Source organism: Crinia signifera, chromosome 4 (assembly GCF_055691185.1).
Source record: "Crinia signifera chromosome 4, ASM5569118v1, whole genome shotgun sequence".
Classification (NCBI taxonomy): domain Eukaryota; kingdom Metazoa; phylum Chordata; class Amphibia; order Anura; family Myobatrachidae; genus Crinia; species Crinia signifera.
This window is the reverse complement of record NC_139220.1, coordinates 172,937,169-172,958,741: the sequence shown is the minus strand read 5'-3', so window position 1 is coordinate 172,958,741 and position 21,573 is coordinate 172,937,169. Positions and strand designations below refer to the sequence as shown.

General features: G+C 43.9%; 1 protein-coding gene across 10 annotated transcripts in view; it reads right to left on the bottom strand.

Moving 5' to 3' along the window:
- The window catches only part of SRPK2 (SRSF protein kinase 2), a 151,757-nt gene that overhangs the window by 43,026 nt on the left and 87,158 nt on the right, over window positions 1-21,573 (bottom strand). For all 10 annotated transcript variants that reach the window (XM_083183002.1, XM_083182996.1, XM_083183000.1 and 7 more), the window contains 4 exons: window positions 7,477-7,585; window positions 6,372-6,459; window positions 3,520-3,607; window positions 355-461 (listed from right to left, as the gene is read on the bottom strand). In XM_083183002.1, coding sequence (XP_083039128.1) covers window positions 355-461; window positions 3,520-3,607; window positions 6,372-6,459; window positions 7,477-7,585 — 392 coding nt within the window. The remainder of the gene's footprint in view (window positions 1-354; window positions 462-3,519; window positions 3,608-6,371; window positions 6,460-7,476; window positions 7,586-21,573) is intronic.

Sequence of the window (21,573 nt, the reverse complement as noted above, 5' to 3'; positions counted from 1 at the left end):
ACAGGATGGGGAATTTCTCATGAACATGTATTTATAGTGTCAAAACATACTCAGTAGTGCTTTACGACTGGAATAAATACAACTTTAAAATTGTGAATTAACACCAGTCCACAAGTCTAAAGCAGGGTACACAGTTGAACAATAGCTGATTTGAGTGATGGAAGCTATACCAGTAGTTCATTGGAGAGCGTCTTCAGCCCAGTTGTGACGTAACCATACTGAGCGGCTGAGTGTTTCAAATCAGCTGCTCTGTATGTGGCTCCTTTGGCATAGCGTGTACCCAGCCTGACTCGGATTTAGTATAATATGCCATCATTGAAATTTACTGTAGCTGTAATAAAACAAAGAACTTACCTGGCAAATAATACTTTTAACACAATGAATTGGAAGACCCTGATAGTTTGACTTGATGATCCATTTTAATAGATGATGGCCAAGAACTTCAAACACCATACAGACATCTTGTATTGAATTAAGGTTAACAGGCGAATATGAATTAGACCATAACAAATTAGATTTATAGTTAGTATATTATGAAGTAGAATATAGATGCTTCATTATAATACATACATGATTACAGTACTTGTTTGCAATTAACAGAAGCCTTGTATCTCCAATGCATATAGAACAGTAAATATCATAAAAACATGGGCAAAGCTGTGACTGTAAACTTATTTCAGAAGAGCGCTGAACAATGTAGCCGACCTTCAGTCCTTCAAATTTAGATGGTTATAATTCAAATATAATAGAAGTGAAAAAATAAAATAAAAGTGTACACTTAAAAGCAAATTTATAACTGTTAGTGCACAATGTATTAGCCTCCATTGGGTACTTTAGGACCAACACAAATAACTGGAGAACAAGAAATATGTGCAGCACGCATAATTATGGATCACAGGGAAAGCAAAGATGCTGTATCAATTAAATTGGTATTCATTTGTAATCACATTTTGATTTTAGATAGACACATTACTGTATTATTCATACATTTATATAGAGCAATTTAATTTATTTACTGCATTTCTTCTTCTTTCGACCCAATCTGAAACATAAATGGGCTGCCTCGCAGAAGGGGTGTAATTGGTCTGCTCACAGTAAATGAGGGACTATTCTGTAAATGCGTAGTCAACCAGATCCTCACTTGAGTTCTCCCATCCCTTCACATAGGGCGGTGATCATATTTGTTACCCCCCAGAGAGTCTTACAGTAGGCATGCAAGTGCCTACTGTAAAGGGCCCACACGGAGAGATTTGTGCCATAGATTCAGAACGGGAGATTCAGCATGATAGATTTCCCTGAAACTGAATCTCTCAGATAATGAGCTCACACACAGAGAGATTTGTGCCAGAGATTCATAATGGGAGATTCAGCATGGGAGATTTCAAATGTCTCAGGAGTGTGAAAGGTCATATGGAGGCATTTTTCTGAGCGATTTTACTATATCGCTCAGAAAAGGCCCCTACATCGCTCCACTAGCGCTGTTAACATTTTTGCGGAAAATTAAATTCAGCACCATATTGGTCCAGTAGGCCCAATATTGCAACTTTTTCTGCTCATCTCTATGGAGTGTGAGGCAAAATCTGTGATGTAGATAAGTGTGATTTGCTATTTTGAAACCGCAACCTGCGGCCGTTGCATACAAATTTACAAGATTTTGCCTCTACAGATTTTAAAATACATTTACACAGCACTATATAAAACACATTAAAGATATGATTTATGAAATTATTTAATATTCTCCATTATACAGGCAGATTGCCAACATGTCAATAGGTCGTCATGGTAAAGATCGATACAAGTTGTTTTTTTTTTTAAACATTTTAATATTATACCACCCCCATGGACTGCGGACTGGGAAAGTAAAGTGTGCCAAGCACAGTGCAGCACCTGGCCATGAAGAATGGTGATCAAACACAGCACACTATATGGCAATCCACATGCCGAAGTGTCGACAGTGACAGCAAAAATGTAATAAAAAAAAAAAACTCATATTGACCTTTTCATGTGGCAACCTTTTAGTCATTGTCGACTTTGTGCATGTCGACCTAGACCCAGCAGGACAATCTGAGCCGACACAGCAGCGTCCCACCTGCATCCCTGACCCCAGCACATACATACAAAGGTAAGATACACCGCTATGTGCAGCTTCAGCCCAGCTCACCTTTTAGCATGTGCAGTATCCTGCCAACCCTGTTCTGCCCCAGAGGCTGCTCGGGCTGGGTCTGCCAGCTGCAGTGCTAGGGTCCTTCCTTCTCCAGCGCCCCCTTTGCCCCTGGCCATTTGGATCATGATGATATCCCACCAGCCGGATGAGGTGATAGGGGGTGATGTGATGGGGCGAGAGGAGGTGACGTGACAGAGAGTGAGGGGGCGAGAGGGTGAGGTGACAGGGCAAGAGGTTGAGATGCTCTCCTGTAAGCACCAGCAGCAAGCACCATGTAGCAGTGGGGGACAATGGCTGGGATGGGGAGCAGTAACTGGGGAGAAGCGGTTGGTGCAGCGGCACCAGAGAGCATCGGCCAGCGCTGTGGAGCAGTGACTGGGGGAGAAGCGTCCGGCATTGCCAGAGAGTAGCATCGGCTAATGTGGTGGGTGTCCAGGCTTCAGACAGCAATAGCGGCAGCCATCACCCGGAGGTCCACTGTATGTGCTGCATAGTGCCGGGGTATTACAAGGCGGCTTCAATCGCTCAGAAGGCCACCACACAAGCAGAGATGTGTGGGCCTCTGAGCAATAATAACCGGCATGGCTGTTATACATTGTGGCCCTGCACACAAAGCAATAGTCAGCCACTTTGAGTGATTTTGCAAAATTATGTAAAATTGCTCAGAAAGTGGCTGAATTTTGCTCTGTGTGTAGGGCCCACAAGTCTACCCTGGGGGGAAGGGGGTAATAATTGTTATTGCTGCACGATCCAGTACAATAAAGATTTATAGCAAGAATACAATAGTATCAGAGACAATCAAACACAAAGTGAAGATTGTCTTTACTGTACATTCAAGTCACGAGTTTGTAATTACAATTACAAAGATTGAAATGAAGTACATTGTGAAAATGAAATAGAGTACCTGGTGTGAATATCTCTGACAAACAATTTAACTATATAGCCAGTTGGGAGCATGGAGTCCTAAAGGGCCAGAAACCAAACTGAAGTCTTTAGAATTCAAGACTAGCTGAAGATATTTAATTAATGGTGGATAATGCATTGATCGCTCAAACTAAAGAATGCGAGGTGAAAAGTTCCACTGAGTGCACAACTGGGTCACTTTTTGCGTATTCACTGCCAATGCCTATTCTCCTAAATGCTGGGGCTGGCAGCCAAATGGAGCTACAACTGAATTTCTCCATGGGGCCTCATCTTCTGCCGGCTAGCACTCCTAAAAATTGAATTCCCTCAATGCAGAGGAAGGATATTAGTGTCACAAAAGATCAGGACACATTTTTGTTTTTTTCCCTCCAACATTATTGCGATTTTCAATATTTAGTTAGCAACCCATATGTCTACTCAGCAAAGGATACGTATACCATTCATTCCAGAGATTTTGAAGTCATCAATTAACTGCACCACCATGTCTTTATTTGGATCTCCAGGATCACTTTCTCGCACCTATAAAAAAAAAACAATTTTAAAGAAAAAAAAAATAGACTGCTTTAAAAGACTTAAAAGAAGACAAAGGTTTAAAACACGTATAATACATACTATTTGCAAAGAGATACCTAATGGGCGGTATTGAATGCCACGGGGAGGGGGTTTTATACGGGGGAGGAAAATTCATCCTCGCCGCATTCAAGGTTTGGCTGGACTCCCCTTAAATGGTGAGGTTCGCAGCAAATGCAGTGAGCCCCGACATTTTAATGGCCACACTCTCAGTTTCCACCTAGCCAAATTAAACCAGTGAGGTGGAAACGGTGAGTGAAGGAGGGGCATTGAAAACTCTGACGGCGAGCTATTGGCACTGTTCCCCATCATAGCTCACCGTCAGAGCATTGAATACCCCTCAATATGTAGGTGAAAAAAAAAAAATAGCCATATATGATGAAACACTTTCCTTTATTTTTTTTCCCTTTCATTTCTTAACTTCTTATGCCAATTGAATTATCTATTTAAGTTTAAATTCTAGCTTCTAAAAAATAATGGATTTAGGTATTCAATCCTGGATGAATTTTCCACCAGACGAAAAATCGTCAATTTTCGGCCGGTTTTTGGGCGAACTCGACTTGACCTATTCAATTTTGAAATTGCCGCAAATTCATGTATTTTAGCTAATTCACATTCGTTTTTGCCCGTTGCAATTCACCCACCAAAAAAAAGTGAACCAGCATCGGTGAAAACACCCATGACTGAATGCAATCTTGCTGATGTTTCGCCTTTGCCAGGAAATTTGCCAAGGGTTGAATGCCCCGCTCTACCAAAACTAATAGAGGAAAGCCTGTTGTTCTTGACCAGTCAACAACTTCAATAATTACGCATGAGTGTAAAGCCCATCCGTTTAACAACTATATGTTTTAACCACTGAAGCCAAGCCAAGCCAATGGCCGCAACATCCACCAATTTTTGTGTTTCTATATTCTTCTATTTAAAATGCCATTTATAGTAACATTTACACAAAACAGGTTTAGGCGATGCTGTTCAATATTACTAGCATAGTTGAGAACAATATTTCGAATATACCACCCTTTTAGTTATGTTCTAAATGAGGCTTATCTAGAGTGAATGCTGTATTTGTACTGCAGGGAACGTGTCACTTCATATCACCCTTTATCTGGCCTTTCTGTACGCATTTCCTATACAATTTCTCTCTGTTGAGACTCCTGTAACTCATCAAACTCTGTTACCAATGAGTCCAATGTTAAGATAATGCCTATATATGAATAGTTACTATTATCTCCACCGAAACAAGAACAGAGGTCTGGGCAGCAATTAGAGAAGTAGGTTATCTGTTTTTTTTTCTTTTACAAAACCGATCACCAATGTCAGTACCCAGAACCTACTCCCCGGTTAGGGTGCGGGGGGGATTCAATTAGTCACCGGGTTTACTTTACAGCTAATTGATTGCTCTGTGCAGGGAATAGCTCAATTAAACAAGAATTCTGCAATAAACCAAAGGTTAATGTGGAGAAACCAGCTGATATTGCTCACACCTCCTGAGAACATAAAGAAAAGGGTACTCTTTACTTAGAAGGGCGCCCATCTCGGCCATCTCGGGCATTGAATGCACTAAAAAATCAGGTGCGATGCGACAGACGAGATGCCCGAGATTTCCCATAGGGAACAATGTTAAATGTCTCAATTGACCCGATTTTCCTGTTCAATGCCTCAATTGACCCAATTTTTCCATAGGAAACAATGTTAAATGGGCCACAGAGGCCAAATAGGCACCCTGAAGTGAATAATGGGCACCCGAATTGTTAACGCCACCCCACGATCAACATCAACCCGAAGCGTGGCGAGCGCAGCGAGCCCGCGAGGGGCGGCGGTACGCGTCCTACGACCTTTTCATACCCCCACTATCCACGTCGGCATGGAGTTGAGAATAGAAAGTGTGGCGAGCGCAGCGAGCCCCGCGAGGGGACGCGGATACCTTCACAGGTATCCGCGTCCCCTCGCGGGCTTCACAGCTGTCCGCGTACCCTCGCGGGGCTCGCTGCGCTCGCCACGCTTCGGGCTCGGTGGCTCGCCACACTTTCTATTCTCAACTCCACGCCGACGTGGATAGTGGGGGTATGAAAAGGTCGTAGGACGCGTACCGCCGCCCCTTGCGGGCTCGCTGCGCTCGCCACGCATCGGGTTGACGTTGATCGTGGGGTGGCGTTAACAATTCGGGTGGCCATTATACACTTCAGGGTGCCTATTTGGCCTCTGTGGCCCATTTAACATTGTTTCCTATGGAAAAATCGGGCATCTCGTCGGTTGATCGCACCCGATTTTTTAGTGCATTCAATGCCCGAGATGCCCGAGATTTTTTACTAACGATGCCCACGATCAAAATCGTGGGCGCCCTTCTAAGTAAAGAGTACCAAGAAAAGTCCTACCTTCTGGCGATACTGCAGCCAACTGAAATTGGTTGGCATGATCAAATAGCTGTGGGGTAAAACCAGTGGCTAACTGAATTATTCCTTTAAAGTATATGTGGATGACAAGTGCCACAATGAATGGGTTAAAAAAATTTGTAATAAAATAATAATTGTAATTTAAAAAATAAAAATAAACACTTTACCTGAAATAAAAGCAATAGCTTTCCTTCACCATTTATACTTTTAGCTATTATTTTCTTCTCTGAAGCTACAGTATTTGAGCGACAATGTTGAAGAAATTCAGTTTGCAGGTTTCATGAAATAATGTATTTCACATTTTACACGCATAAACTTACACATCTGAGCAGCTTTATTTCATCCAAAGCAGTCTCTGTATAGTGCTGAGCACTTTTTACTACCTTCATTGCAACAAATCTCTTCCCTCTAGAAATAAATGATAAATGTTACACATTTCATACAAAACATAATATGGTCTTTAATAATATAAAGGAATAAGCATAAAAAAATGTGTGCAGTTACACAGATAAATGTAATGTTGCTGTATTTATTCCTAGTAGGTCTACGGGCTCTCAATATAGCAGTTACCAATCCTCAAGGATTGTTATGCCCTAAATTAAAGAGAAAGTTCATATAGAGATGTGAAAGTGGATGGATGGATGAAACAAACATTTGTAGGAATTCTTTACAGACCTTCAAAGTATAAGAATCAATGACTGTATTAACCCTTTGAGTAAATTTGTCAAAATAGGTGTGAGAATTGCCAAGAAAACATTTTTATTCATCGTAATGACTTGTAATGGTTACCTTATATAATAACAATTTTATTTATTTTTTAATACACATTTTGTAGAATTTATATATCAAATGTGACTGCCGCTGGCATTTTTACCAGATATGTTGAACATCTCTCAAAGAGATGTTGGCACTCAAAGGGTTAAGTGTATTAAAAAGATGGGATGTTTCAACAATTTGTGAAATGCAAGAAAAGGACTGCAGGTAATACGTGGGAATTTACTAAATAGGGAACACTAAGCTTGGCACCCTCCTATGTAAAGCGCAACGGAACATGCTGTGCAATAAAATAAACTGTTGATAGATAAATAAATAAAACTACATTTTGTATGCAGGTATTATGAATAATACATAAAAAACAGTCTAGGTTCCCAAACGCAGTCCTCAAGGCACCCCAACGGTCCAGGTATTAAGTATATCCATGCTTGGCCACAGGTGACTTAATTAGTAACTCAGTCAGTCTGATTTAACCATCTGTGCTGAGCCATGGATATACCTAAAGCCTGGACCGTTGGGGTGCCTTGAGGACCACGTTTGAGAACCTCTGGTCTAAGGTATACCCTAGTATTTCACTTACATGCATATACACAGTTTCAATAAAATGGTGATGCAATGTTATTATACAAGATTATAAAGAGAAAATCTTACTGCATGTCCCAGCAGAGCCATACTGTGGAAAAATGGCCCCATCCTAGCTTCCTAATAACATGGTATCGACCATTAAATAGATCTCCAATCTTCACAGGATGGTAGCCACCTTTAGACAAAAAAGTAAACAGAAAAAAAAACCTTTAAATACTGAATAAACAATTGGAAATAAATGGATGAAGAATTATTCTTTATAGATAAAATCTGAACATGTATATGATCAATGAAACAATATTTTATACATATATGAATACAATTATATGGCACCCCTTTAGGCTGGATACATCTGCCACCAGGGTAAAGGGGTTTGGAGTCTGCCACCAGGGTGAGGGTTTGGAGTTTGGCTACAGGGGGTAGTTACACTGCGGGAATGCTCAATGTCTGTGGTAGGTTCAGAGCTTTTCTTCTGTACCTGCAGCCCAATGCTGCTTTCCCACTGCCAAGCCGTTTAAAGAACCGGTATTTTTAAATGGTAATTAAAACGGTATTAGCTTTCACATTGCAGTAGATTACCGTTTTAAACACCGTTTAAGTACCATTCACATTGCAGTAATGCCGTTTAAACCCCTCGTGTCCCCTGGTACCTGTCCTGCCGCCCCCCCCACCTGCCAGCTGGTACCCTCCCTTCCCCCCATGCCCTGGTACCCCCCCCTCCCCTGGTACCTTGCAGCTAGTACCTTGCATCCGGGCAGCGAGGCAGCATGGTAGGCAGGGTAGGCAGCGGGCATTGAAGCGCTCCTAGTCGGCAGGTCCCAGACTGATTGCTGAAAGCATCATGCAGGAGGAAGCTGGTGCACAGACAGCGGGGGCACTGGGGATCCGGGCAGCAGGAGGAGGACGCTGAGGAAGGTCCATTAGGAGATCGTCATTTCATCGGCGGGGGTCCCTGCCGCGAATGGGAAATAGCGGAGCCATTTATTAAATATGCGCATATTTAATTAGTAGCTCATTAGGTATGCACATATGTAATTTTCTGGCCCGCTATTTCCCATTCGCGGCAGGGACCCCACCGATGAAATGACAATCTCCTAATGGACCTTCCTCCGCTTCCTCCTCCTGAGCACGGACCGCGCTGCCCGGATCCCCAGTGCCCCCGCTGTCTGCTGAAAGCATCATGCAGTAGGAGGCTGGTGCACAATCAGTCTGGGACCTGCCGACTAGGAGCACTTCAATGCCAGCTGCCTACCATGCTGCCCGGATGCAAGGTACCAGCTGCAAGGTATCAGGGGAGGGGGGTACGCAAGGGTACCAGCTGGCAGGTACGGGGGGGGGGGTAGGGGGGGCAGGACAGGTACCAGGGGAGGGGGAAAACTAGTGTAGGATCTTAAATACCGTTTAAGAGGCATTCCCACTGCCTAAAACACGGCTTTGAAACGTGTATCTTTAACCGGTAAATCAACTCTGGCGCTTTCCCACTGCAGCCTTAAATGTTTAGAAAGGGGAAAAAACGGCAATATACCGTTTATGACCTGCAGTGGGAAAGGGGCATAAGCCTAAAACCCACAACCAAACCATAACAACCCCCTAACCCTGCACTTTGGGAAGGTAACAAAATGATTTTAGATAATTACAAAAACACTGGCTTTTCTCTGATCAAGTTGAAGACACTGTTTCTAACTAATCAGAGCTAAGGCCAGTGTGATCTGTAAATAAGGCCAGTTTAAATGAACCTTTGGGGGCAAGTCCAGCTTCATTTTGGATTATACTTGATCCATTTAAAAATAAGGTGAAAAGTAAATGGATAAAAAAGGATGTGTATTTAATCAAGATACTTTTGACTGTTTTGTGTGTGTGTGTGTGTGTGTGTGTGTGTGTGTGTGTGTGTGTGTGTGTGTGTGTGGGGGGGGGGGGGGGTGTCAACAGAATATGGATACAGTTTAATATACATAACCATACCACATAGCTCTTTCTAGAGGAACCTGTAAGGTTTCACATTTTCATCTGATGCCTCTACATTTGACATGCCCATCAATTTAAATTTGAGTAGGATTTGACATCTCAATTGAAAAACAATATTTTTGTTTTTGCATACATTTCTTTCTTGCACAGGGGTATACCACTTAAGCAATGTGTGACTGCTGATTGAGTATTCGGTACTTGTGTAGTTTCACGGCGCCGCCGCCGCGCGCACACTCGGTCTCTGAAACTTGGCAGCCTGCCAGAGGCTCTGTTTAACTGTGCGCGTGCCACTCTAGCTCTGCCTGACTGTGCTCGTGCCACTCTAGCTGTAAGCTACGTATTGACAGCTATGTTAACAGCGTAGCGCCGGGAAGCTGCAGCAGTAGCGCGCTGCCCAGGCACTGACAGGTCACTGTGGGACTTGTAGTTCCACAGTGAAATAGGCAGCGCCTGGGCACCGCTGACAACGGGGGCATGTAAAAAGTGGACACACCGGGCACCCCCTGGCACACCGCTACCAAAGGGGGAGTCCCCAATGCAGACGCTAAATTTAGACACAAAAGCATCTGAAAACCGGACTACCTGCAAGCCGCTAAGAAGGGGGAGTCAGGATTCAGACGATAAAGCGTCTGAAACCCGACTACCTGCTAGCCGCTACGAAGGTGTCGTGTCCCCCATGCAGAAGCTAAATTTAAACGCAAAAACGTCTGAAAACCGGACTACCCGCTAGCCGCTAAGAAGCCGGGGTTTCTGGACTTAGGCGCTAAAGCCTCTGAATTTAGTTGGGACTAGGGGTACATCTAAATTTAGACGCTAAAGCATCTAAATTTAGTTGGGTCTAGGGGTACACTATTTAAACCTGTCCACAGTGGCACTAGTTGACGCAACAGCTGTCGACCTTGTAAATCCCACTATCCACGCCAACCCGAAGCGTGGCGAGCCCCACGAGGGGCGGTGGTACGCGTCTTACGATCTTTTCATACCCCCACTATCCCCGTCGGCGTGGAGTTGAGAATAGAAAGTGTGGCGAGCGCAGCGAGCCACCGAGCCTGAAATGTGGCGAGCCCCCCGAGGGGACGCGGACACCTGTGAAGCCCGCGAGGGGACTTCGTATACCTGCCACACTTTCTATTCTCAACTCCATGCCGACGTGGATAGTGGGGGTATGAAAAGGTCGTAGGATGCGTACCGCCGCCGCTCGCCACGCTTCGGGTTGGCGTGGATAGTGGTGCTGTTTCAGGAACACATTCACACCTGCACACTCACACACCTGAGACAGTAATGACGACATTTTTGGCAACTGTTAAATTTTTTTTTTGTTGAAATTTAACTTGATGAGAACTTGAGGATATAAATGATTCAAAGAACATGTAGGTAATCAGCGTAAAGAACAGTCCAATATTAATTAAAAAGTCATGATTGGTCAGTGGAACAGGAAGGAGCTTGTGCGTCGTCACCGCCAGAACTTGCAGAGGAGTCGGCCGGCTCGGCGCTCTCATCGTCCTTCTCGACCAGGGGGAGCAGGGTCAAAGCATGCAGGATGCGTTGGAAGGGGTCCTGGGCGCCTAAACTCTGCCTCCACATAAACTCCTGGAGGTAGGAATCCAGGTGATGGCGCGCGGTCCCCCTTTGGCGCTTATTGCGCCACTTGCAACTGCCCCACAGGCGCTCTATGGTTTGGGTGTGCACCCCAGTGTCCGGGTCAACAAAATTATATTTATGGTTGACCTTGCCATGCAGGTAACCAGCCTCCTCGAGCTGCTGGGTGTTGTAGGCCCTCCAACAGTCCGTGTAGACGGTGGTGCCCGGTTCAACATGGGCCTCAATGGCAGCCATCAGGGTGGCCGCATCCCGCCGCTCCACCGCAGTCATGAAGCACTGCCCGGTCTCCCTGGAGATGCCCCCGAACACCCACTGCTGGGGCAAGAGCCGTCCCACGTTGCTCTTCCTCTTGACATAGAGGCTCTCGTCCACCTCCACGATGTGACCCGGGACTCCGATCCGCAGCCGAGGCTGCGCCAGCAGGTCCACCGTGTAGGCCTCCCTCATCAGATTATTATACTGCACGGCAGTTTTTTGTGAAATGTTCAGCTGCCGATCACAGAACTTAATGCTGGTCAGCTCTTCTGCCCAGCAATACAGGAAGCGGATCAGGGTCACGAAGCTGAGGTGAGACCCCCGGAACCACTGCGCGGACCTCACGCTCACCTTCTTGCGGCAGCTCTTTCACGCTGAGCCTCATGGGGTGGCCATTGGGGCAGGTCTGGGTATGTGGCAGGAACTGGCGGGCCTGCAGGAAAGCCACCGCCTCCTCTTCCGTCTGCGGCAGACTGAACAGCGTCAGATGCTCCATCGCCATAGTCAGGTTTGCCACTGCCATCATAGACCTCCGTCTCTCACACAGTGCTACTACTGATTACGCTAGCTGCGTAGCGCTCTGACTGACTACGTTACGCTGTCCGCGCGGGGCTAAGCAGCAGACTGTGTGCGCGAAGTGCCGGGAGGGAGCGTCTAAAAGCCCCTTAAAATGTTACATTGGGGACACCCCCTTTGGTAGCGGTGTGCGGTTTAGAAGCCCCGTTTGTGTCCTGTTTACACGGTACATTTCATTACATTACAGGCACGCGCAGCGCTATATTACATTACATTATAGCTATAGCTAGAGCGGCACGCGAGCCTCTGGCAGGCTGCCAAGTTTCAGAGACAGAGTGTGCGCGCCGCGGCGCCGTGAAACTACACAAGTACCGAGTATTCTCTTTTTCTTTATTATATTTTAACCACTTGACTTGCTAGGAGTTCTTCCCCAAAAAATATCCCCAAAGGAATTATTATTATTATTATTATTATTATTATTATCTTACTGCTGCAGTTACCTCTGGGAGAGTGGCTGCCGAGAGTGGGTGGCAATTTTTGGGATACCTAATCACTGTGGCCCAGAAAGTTTGAGACAATGAGGGCAAAGCCATGCTCACACTGCGGCTGATGGGAGTAGGTGGTCTTTGAAGTGCCCGATCACTGTGTCCCAGTGATCAAGACACATTGCGTGCAGAGTGATGGCTGTTAGCAGAGCTAGGTGGTGGTGAGGATGTCTGATCACAGTAAATGGTACACAATGGGCATGGAGCTATTGGTGTAAGGGGCACAGGATGTCCATTTGAGATTGGCAGCTGTCAGAAGACCTTTCTGACTGGTCATGTCATGTGTCATGTGACCATGCCAGTTGGCCTACACCATAAACGAAACGGGGTATAATTAAAGTAACTGTTCAAACGTACATTAATGGGATGTCTGTCTATCTATACAGCTTTTTTTTTTTCTTATTTACTATTGGGAAACTATTACTTCCTCATACAGCTATGAAGCAGAAGTGCCTGTGATGGTGTGTAGATAAATAGCATTCAACAGATCACCTCTGTAACAACATTACTTCATTTAGGCCTTAGCTGTGCTAACTGCTGTAAAATATTAAAACAAAAATTGACTTGTGTCCATAAATTATCAATATGTAATATTTATCTTTTTTTTAGTGCCGGCATGTCCAAAGTATGGCCTTCCAACTGTTGTGAAACTACAAGTCCCATCATGCCTTGCCCCAGTTTTGCTATTAGGTCATTCTGAAACTATGGCAAGGCATGCTGGGATGTGTAGTTTCACAACAGCTGAAGGGCCACAGTTTGGACATGCCTGTTTTAGTGTATCTTATCGTTGCAGACATGTTCAGTACCACATTGTATTACAGGTGTATGATTAGGTCCTCAGTCAATAGGTTGACCAATACTGGTCAACAAGCAAAAGGTTGGCATGATAAAAAAGCAATAGTTCAACATGGACAAAAGGTTGACACAAGCAAAAGGTTGACATAAGTTGATAACAGGGTTCTTTCATCTATGTCAGCATATGTTGACATGGACCACCAATTAGTATAATGCTTCGCTCACCATACTTCGGGCTCAGTGCATTGCTATATTTGGCATATTATTATAATCTCATTCTATGCCGACATGGCTGGAGAAGTAAGAACAAGAAGAAAAAAAAACCGTGACAAACTCAAGTCGGACCTTTTCATTTGTCGACAATTAGAATGTCAACATTTGGTAATGTCAACCTTTTTCATGTGTCAACCTATTTCCTGTCCACCAACAGTGGTCGACATAGTGACTGTCGACCTATTGACCAGATACCTGTATTACATTGCTTCAATAAAAAAAAACTTAAAATGATTATTGTGGTAATTTAAAATCAATAACGTAAAGGACAACAACCCATGTTTAAAGAGTAAAGAACACATAAAAAGTTGGCCTTTAAGAACAAGTGCATACTGTTCCTCGTTAAGGATATGTTTCAACAAAGTGCAGCCAAGCACTAAACAATGCACACTCTGTTTGCCTTGTTCTGTATATTCAGGATTCCTGTCCATCTTTCTGCCCAGTGTATATAACTGTACATTTATCATGCTTAGAATTTGAATAACCTTTTTTATTTTATACTATCAACTTGAAACATATATTACCACTATTGACTTGGAGGAGATTATGATGATCTGCTATGACTGGTACTTGGAAATTACTGCACATAAATCATATCCATTACTATACTGTGAAATGGCAGGATTGGCCCTTTTGTAACAGTTTACAAAACAGGGACTAATGTACAGTGCATAATTCTTGTGATAAGTTAAACAATACAATCATGGCCAGAAATGCAAGTGATCAGATACCAAGTATCTGACTGAGAAAACAAGTACTGGATCAAAATGTGGAAGTAGTAACATTTATCATTCATTCGCTTTCCAACAAGCTTGATTAATTTAATTTTACTATGGGGCAATCTGGATGATTGTAACAGAAGGTTGCACAAGGGAGAGGTGCAGATTTGCCAGGATTCGAGAGTTTATTTGTTATGCTTATCTGCAAACAACAACAAAAAAAAAGGACAGAAACCGTTTGCTAGGTTATAATGATAATCCGCACAGAGGAAGTGGCTTTTATGTTTCAGGTAACAACAGATGTCCATTATTATCAAGTTATTTTTCAAACAGTTGTTTAAGAGAACCATCACACATTCAATACATTTTTCCCAATCTGTTGACACAGACATATATGGGCAAATACTGTTAGCCAAAAATGTGCTCCAAGGAGATCAATTCAATTAGAAGCAATATGCATTGTGGCCCTCATTCTGATTTTGCACGGGGGACCGATGTTGAAGCCCTGCGCATGTGCATATTCACTTATGCGCATGTGCAGGAGCCTTATGAGACTTGCATAGTTTCCATGGTGCTTGCCAACCAGAATCAGGGCCTGTGTGTAATGGCACGAGGTACAGGTGATGTGCAGTGCATACATACATTAGGATTTTAGGGGCAGATTTATTAAGCTCGGTCAAGTGATAAAGTGTCTGGTTTTTATCACTGGCCAATCAGCTCCTAACGGAGTTACAGGCTTGGTTTGAAAAATGACAGGTAAGAGCAGATTGGCCGGTGATAAAAACCAGACAATTTATCACTTCACCGAGCTTAATAAATCTTCCCCGTTGTGTGCATTTTCCCTGAAAGCCTTATGTGATGACATGCTATGTTTTCACATGCTGTCAAAACAGCACATTGTCTGTATTGCCCCTACATAAAGTTTTATTTAAATTACCCCTGTCACAAAGCAACAAATGCAAACATATGCAATGTAACAATATGGCCCTTATTCTGATTGAAGCGGTAACGGCCGCATGCGGCCGTTCCGCCGATGTTTTCGGTCTGCGCATGTGCAGAGGCCACTCTGCGCATGTGCAGCCGAAATCGCCGTACACGTATTTTGTCCGCCGCAAAGGGGGTGGATAGGGGCGTGAGGGGCTACGAAGCCTCATTTGCATATGCATACGCCCCGCGTTTCATGGGCGTTCCCATGCAAACGCGGGGCGTACGCATGCTAATGAGGCTATGACGCGTGGGTACAGGGCGGGCATCTGACATCGCCGGATGTCAGCTGCCCGCCCCAATACAAGATTTCACACGGACAAGTGTCCGTGTGGTCTTGTGTTGCGGGACCTGGTGGAGCGTGCGGCCCTGCATTCGATGTTCGGCGACCATCGAATGCAGGGGCTGCTCCCACCATGGAGGAGGCGTATCCCCGTACACATTCATGCGGATCGCCACATGGCCGCGTACGGACGGCCGTGGCGATCCGTATGGAAGGCGGGGATTCGCCTGGTGCGGTCAGAGCCGCATATGCGGCTCCGGCCGCACCGATCAGAATAAGGGCCAATATCTGGTCTTTAGAAAAAAAACATTTTCATTAGTAGTCAATCCATATTGATATTGAGCATTACAAAACACTGCAACATCATCTCTAATACAGCAGAAATAACTCCCCATTAGCTGAGTGCTGGGGATCAACATTTTCCACGTTTTTTGTTTGTTTGTTTGTTTATTTATTTTGTTTTTGCACTTGCCATGGCTTCCTACATACAGCTTTTTTTGTGTGTTTGTCACCATTGTCCCTGTCTGCATCTGATCACATTTGGGCAAACTAGCCCTTGCTGTACTACATATGTGCAATAACTTCCATCCTGCACGGTCTATCAAAACACAGTGGCCTAAATGTCAAAATATTGAAAATCTACCTGGGTGCATATGCGTATAGTATGTAGTGTTCATTCTAGCACCCGCCATCTTTGAAAACCCATGCAGTTCCTCTTCCCTGCCTGTGGTGTCGCTGTCTGCTGTGGTGTTTCTAGCACAGGTCTGGTTTGCATATCAGAGCTGATATACAGACCACTCTGTGTTAGAAGCACTACTCAGACAGCGACATTCCAGGCAGGGAAGAGGAACTGCATGGGTCTTCAAACATGGCGGGTGCTAGAATGAACACTAGTATGCACCCACTACAGTGGCCATGAGAAGGCCATGAGTAAAAAATAGGTTATCCAAGATACACTACTCAAACTTGCAGAGTACTCATTTGGGTACTTGTGTAGTTTCACGGCACCAGTAAATCGCATGCGATTCGATTTTTTACCTGTTCATACTCCCACTATCCACTACGGCATGGAGTTGATTTTATATAGTGTGGCGAGCGCAGCGAGCCCCACGAGGGGCCGTGGAGTACATGTCAAGTAATCTGTGTCCCCTCGTGGGGCTCGCCACACTATATAAAATCAACTCCATGCCATAGTGGATAGTGGGGGTATGAACAGGTAATAAATTGCATCGCATGCGATTTACTGGCGCCATGAAACTACACAAGTACCCTCATTTGGCATTAGGCCCACAGTCATTATAGCATATTCAAGAAAAATGGGATCATATCCTTCCCGAAAATATCAGGAGTTTATGTTAACTTACATATAGTGGTTTACTGCAAAGTGTCTATGACAGTGGTTCACAAACTGTGTGCCTAAGCACCTGGGGCAGTGTGAGGATCTTGCAGGGGTAACCTCAGGCTAGTGGTCCAGGACCAAAAATTATGCATGGTCAATGGGATAAGCAAAACCAGTGCTAGCTGCTGCAAATTTTAAAACACGTGGACATTTGGAACCACAGTTACAGTATTGTACACCATCACACTATGCAACAAAGGCGGACAACAAGATTGCTAACTATTTCCCTTGAACTCCCGGAGCTACAGAATGAATGATATAGACACACGGAATGATTTCAAATGATAAAGAGTTTGCTTTACTACGGAACATCTTGTTTTGTGAAAAATGTATCTTTACCATTCGTACACATTGAACAATATGCACCTAGTTATAAATGCATGTACAGACAAAAAAGTACAACTTACACAGACACTGAACAATATGCATAATAATATCGTTAAAAATATGATTATCGTGCATATTGTCTACCTTTGTCGTATAGTGTGTATGGGGCTTTAAAAAAAAAAAAAAGCGTCAGAGCTAAAATCAACACCTGAGTATTTTATCTGTTCTATGATATTAAGTGAGAAATAACATTTGGTGTTTTATTTATATTACTGTATGTGTAATGGAGATCGATTTACTGTAGTTCTTCCATAAAGAAATTATAGTCATGGGGGGATACGGTCACTAGCTCGACAAGCATTAGGTTGACATGACTGAAGATCGACACAAGCATTAGGTTGACATGGGGTTTTCCACTTTTTTTTGAGCCATCATCTGCTGACAGTGTCAAAATTCGGGACAAAAAAAAGTGAAAAACCCCATCTTTTGACTGTCGACCTTCCCCATGTCGACATAATAACCCTGTCAACCTAACCCAGGTCGGCCTTCAGTTAGGTTGACCTAATGCTTGTCGACCTAGTTCATGTCTATCCTATGATCCATACTCGTCCAGGGGTGATATACTTATGTAGGAATTGAATCAATTCCTGCGACCAGACCTTAAGCTGCATTTATTGCAGACTTCTACTTGCACCCTCCTGAGGTGCGATAATAAAAATCCTCCTTAGGTAAGGCTGGCACAGTACTGTTACGGCATTCCTGTCACTCGACATGGGTGAATCTCCCTAACATGGCTAATTCCAAGCATTCTAGCAATAAAATAGTGTTAGGTATGAGAATTTAATAGAATAGATCTTGTGCACTTAACCCGCAAGCTAATTTCTTGTGTAACAATTGAATTGCCTCCTACAACTTTAAAATATTGTTTGAAGGGAAAAAGATGGACAGCCATAAGTACCAGGAAAGAAGTGGACATAATTTGACAATAAAAACAGGATTTTTGGGCTTACCTGTTAAATCTGTTTTTCTGAAGCCACGGTGTTAACCTGGGACCATGGAGTTTTGCAGGTCCTCTGACCAGGCACCAAGGAGTTACATTTCTGGAATGCACCTGAGAGAGGCTCCTCCTCCCCAATACCCATCCTGCCCCAGGCCAGTCAGTCTATTACTTACAAAGCCAAAGAAACAGGAAAAGGAGAAGCAGACCCATAGACACACCCATACACAAAAAATCTTGGCGAAGACCAGACAGAGAGAAGTAACAAACTCTGCAAAGAAGAGCGAAGGGTGGGCGTCCAGTGTACCACCATGCCTTCATGCACAGAATACCAGATAGGGGATTTGCAAATCTGCGCCGCAGAAGCAACTTGGCCTGCCACCTAAAATGGGCTCTAACGGAGACCGGAACTGGCTTACCAGAGAGGAGATAGGCTTGACAAACGGCTGTTCTGATCCATCATGCAATAGTTTGTTTTGAGACTGGCCGGAACAACAATCTCCTGATTTATGAGGAAACTGAAGCCCCCTTTGGGAGATAATCCAAACGAGTATGGAGTACTGCACGGTCATTATGAAAGACTAGGAAAGGTGCCTTAACTGACAAGGCATCCAGGTTGGAAACCCTATCAGCCAAAGCAATGGCTAGGAGAAAAACAGTGTTCCAGGTCAACCAATGCAAAGTGGCTTCCCACAGAGTGCAGTATTCAATGCACATTTACGAAATGTGCAGCGAATCCTGTTTAGGATTCGCTGCACATTCGCAGGGTTTCGGAGGGCTGGAGCATTCGCTGCCAGCCCTCCGTGTCACCCTATTCAACTAGTCAGGGGCAGCGAGCCCCTGGTGGCGAATTTTAACCCCTGCAGCGAATGCCGCAGGGAGCTGGGGGAAGTCGGCAGGCAGGAAGATGGAATTCTCCCTGCCTGCGCCTGACACTGAGGAGGGCTGCCAGGACACTGGCAGAGCCCCCCCCCAGAATGAATATTAATGAGCTGCTCTCGGCTACCGGCCCCCTGCTGGCTAAAGTGTATAAAAGAAAATGTAAAAACAAAATTAAATATATATTAATATGCTTTAAGCACATGATTACAAATAGCATGCCACTTCTTAGAAAAAAAAATCTGATTTTTTGACACCAAACTTCCCCTCCAAAACCCTTTATTTCAAAAGATCACTTTCCTGTTTACCTAAAAAAAGATGTCGAATGCAAAACGGCGAATCATGGCAAAAATCATGGAGAAAGCAGTTCTCCATCCTAGCATTGAATACACTCTCGGTGAATCCCAGTGAAAACCCCATTGAAATACTCCAGCGACTTGCAGCGAACATGAAACGGAGAACTGGCCGGCATTCACTGTTTGCTTTCGGCGAACAGTGAACATTGAATAGGGTGAATCCTTTTCAGTGAAACAGATTCACCGCAAGGAGTGAAAACAGCCAGATTCGCCAAAAAAAAAAAAAAAAAAACGGAAAATTGGGAGCATTGAATACTGGCCAGAGCCTCAAACAGAGCCTTTTGTAAAACCTTACGAACAATTAAATCCCAAGGATGAACTGGGGAAACATAGGGATGCTGCAAGTGTAGCACACCTTGCAGGAACTGCCAAAGATTGAGCAATAATTTTTGGGGGAATAAAACAGACAAAGCGGATACTTGAACCTTTAAGGATGCTTAACATAACCTGCATCCAGTCCCGCTTGTAAGAAAGTCAATAGTCTTGATAAGGAATATTGTTGATGTGAAAAGTGACACGCTAAACGCCATGAAAAAAAAGTCCGCCACACCCTATGGTAGATGTGAAGTACATGCTGAAGCAGGGCAATTGGAGGAAACGATACACCATGTGAAACGTAAAATGGGATTTTGTGGTTGTGTCGGGGGGCAAATAGTAGTATGATGGGGTGGCCCCAAATTGACCTAACTGATGAAACACTTCTAGGTAGAGGGACCACTCCTGGTCAAGAAATCAGCTTCCCAGTTGAAAAGGCACGGAATGTACACAACAAAGCTCCCAGGTGAGTCATTCATTGAGCATGAACCAGACTGGGCTTCTTCCAGTTGATCAACCACCCATGGGCCTGGAGCAGTGACAGGGTCAGCTGAATGTGATTTTGAAGGGTGGTTTGGGAGTCCGCCATCAGCAGGAGCGCGTCTAGAAAAGGCACAATCCGGACTCACTATAATCTCAGATGGGCAGTCATGACCGCAATCACTTTCATTAAAACACATGGGGCAGTAAAGAGGCCGAATGGTAATGCCCAGAACTGATAATGATGTTGTTGAATTGCAAATCTGAGAAAACACTGATGGTCCTTAAGGTAGTCAGATTATTTATTTAACGCAAAGTATACTTTATTATGCGAACTGGCTGCACCATTTTTGACGCTATTCAACGATTAATAAGTAAATGTCCAGAAATATGATCAATGAATAATATTTATGGAAGTAGATGAATAAACTGCCTTTAAGGTTACACATTATGATAAAAAACAATATTACAATCATTACCGTTTAATACCAGCATCCTTAATAGAAAGGTGTAAGCTCAATGTTATTATGTATTTGTATGTACAGGGCTGGAGGCGTGGCTAGTCAGCAGCATCACTGAAACTGGTGTCGGCCATCTTGCGGTAGACAATACACACAGCACTCTGTCGGCCATTACGGCCTAACCTCATGGTTACAAGAAGGAATCCATATCACACTGACCTTTCATACAATGCTATTATTCAACACATTATAACATTCTATGATAACAGTAAACTGACTGCACATCCAATCATCAATACACAATATAGTTACACTGTTTCACCTTAAACCACTTTCATATTTCTGGGCTACACTAGTTCTACTGCATCTCATTGCAAACAGCAAATTACCACCAAACGGCATTATGTTATAATCACAACCTTGTTACAACACTGCGTTTAACCCTCACGTTCAGCAACCATGTTAAACTTACAACATGCACATTTGATCTTTGAGCTATACTGTATTCTCTGAATAATGCACCTAAATGGCACTATACAATCCAAGGCCTTGCTATACCAAAATCCATCACATGGCTAGGGAACCCTGTTATAACAGCACCCCTTTATATATAACAGACAAAAGAATGTGCTTTCCTTTTGGATGCGAACATAGCCACAATCTAGGCCCAAACACATGTTGACACAAAGGAATCCATAGATACTATAGTAAACACTTCCAGCACATCACAGACCTACACTATCTGCCATATTCCTCAAAATCACCATTTTAACCATTATACTAACATATGAAGGCTAGCTATCAATAGTTGCTGTTGTAACAGTATGCCTAATCAAAACCGTTCCATAAGAGTATGTTATCTCTGTAGCATCACTGGACAATTCATTCACAGGCTAATTCATGCAAACCACCAAGCTGCAATTCATCTCACTATTCGGCCACCGCTATTGAAACACATCATGCTAACAATAGCAAATTAGCTTATCCCTGGCTAACCATTATTAAAGCTAAA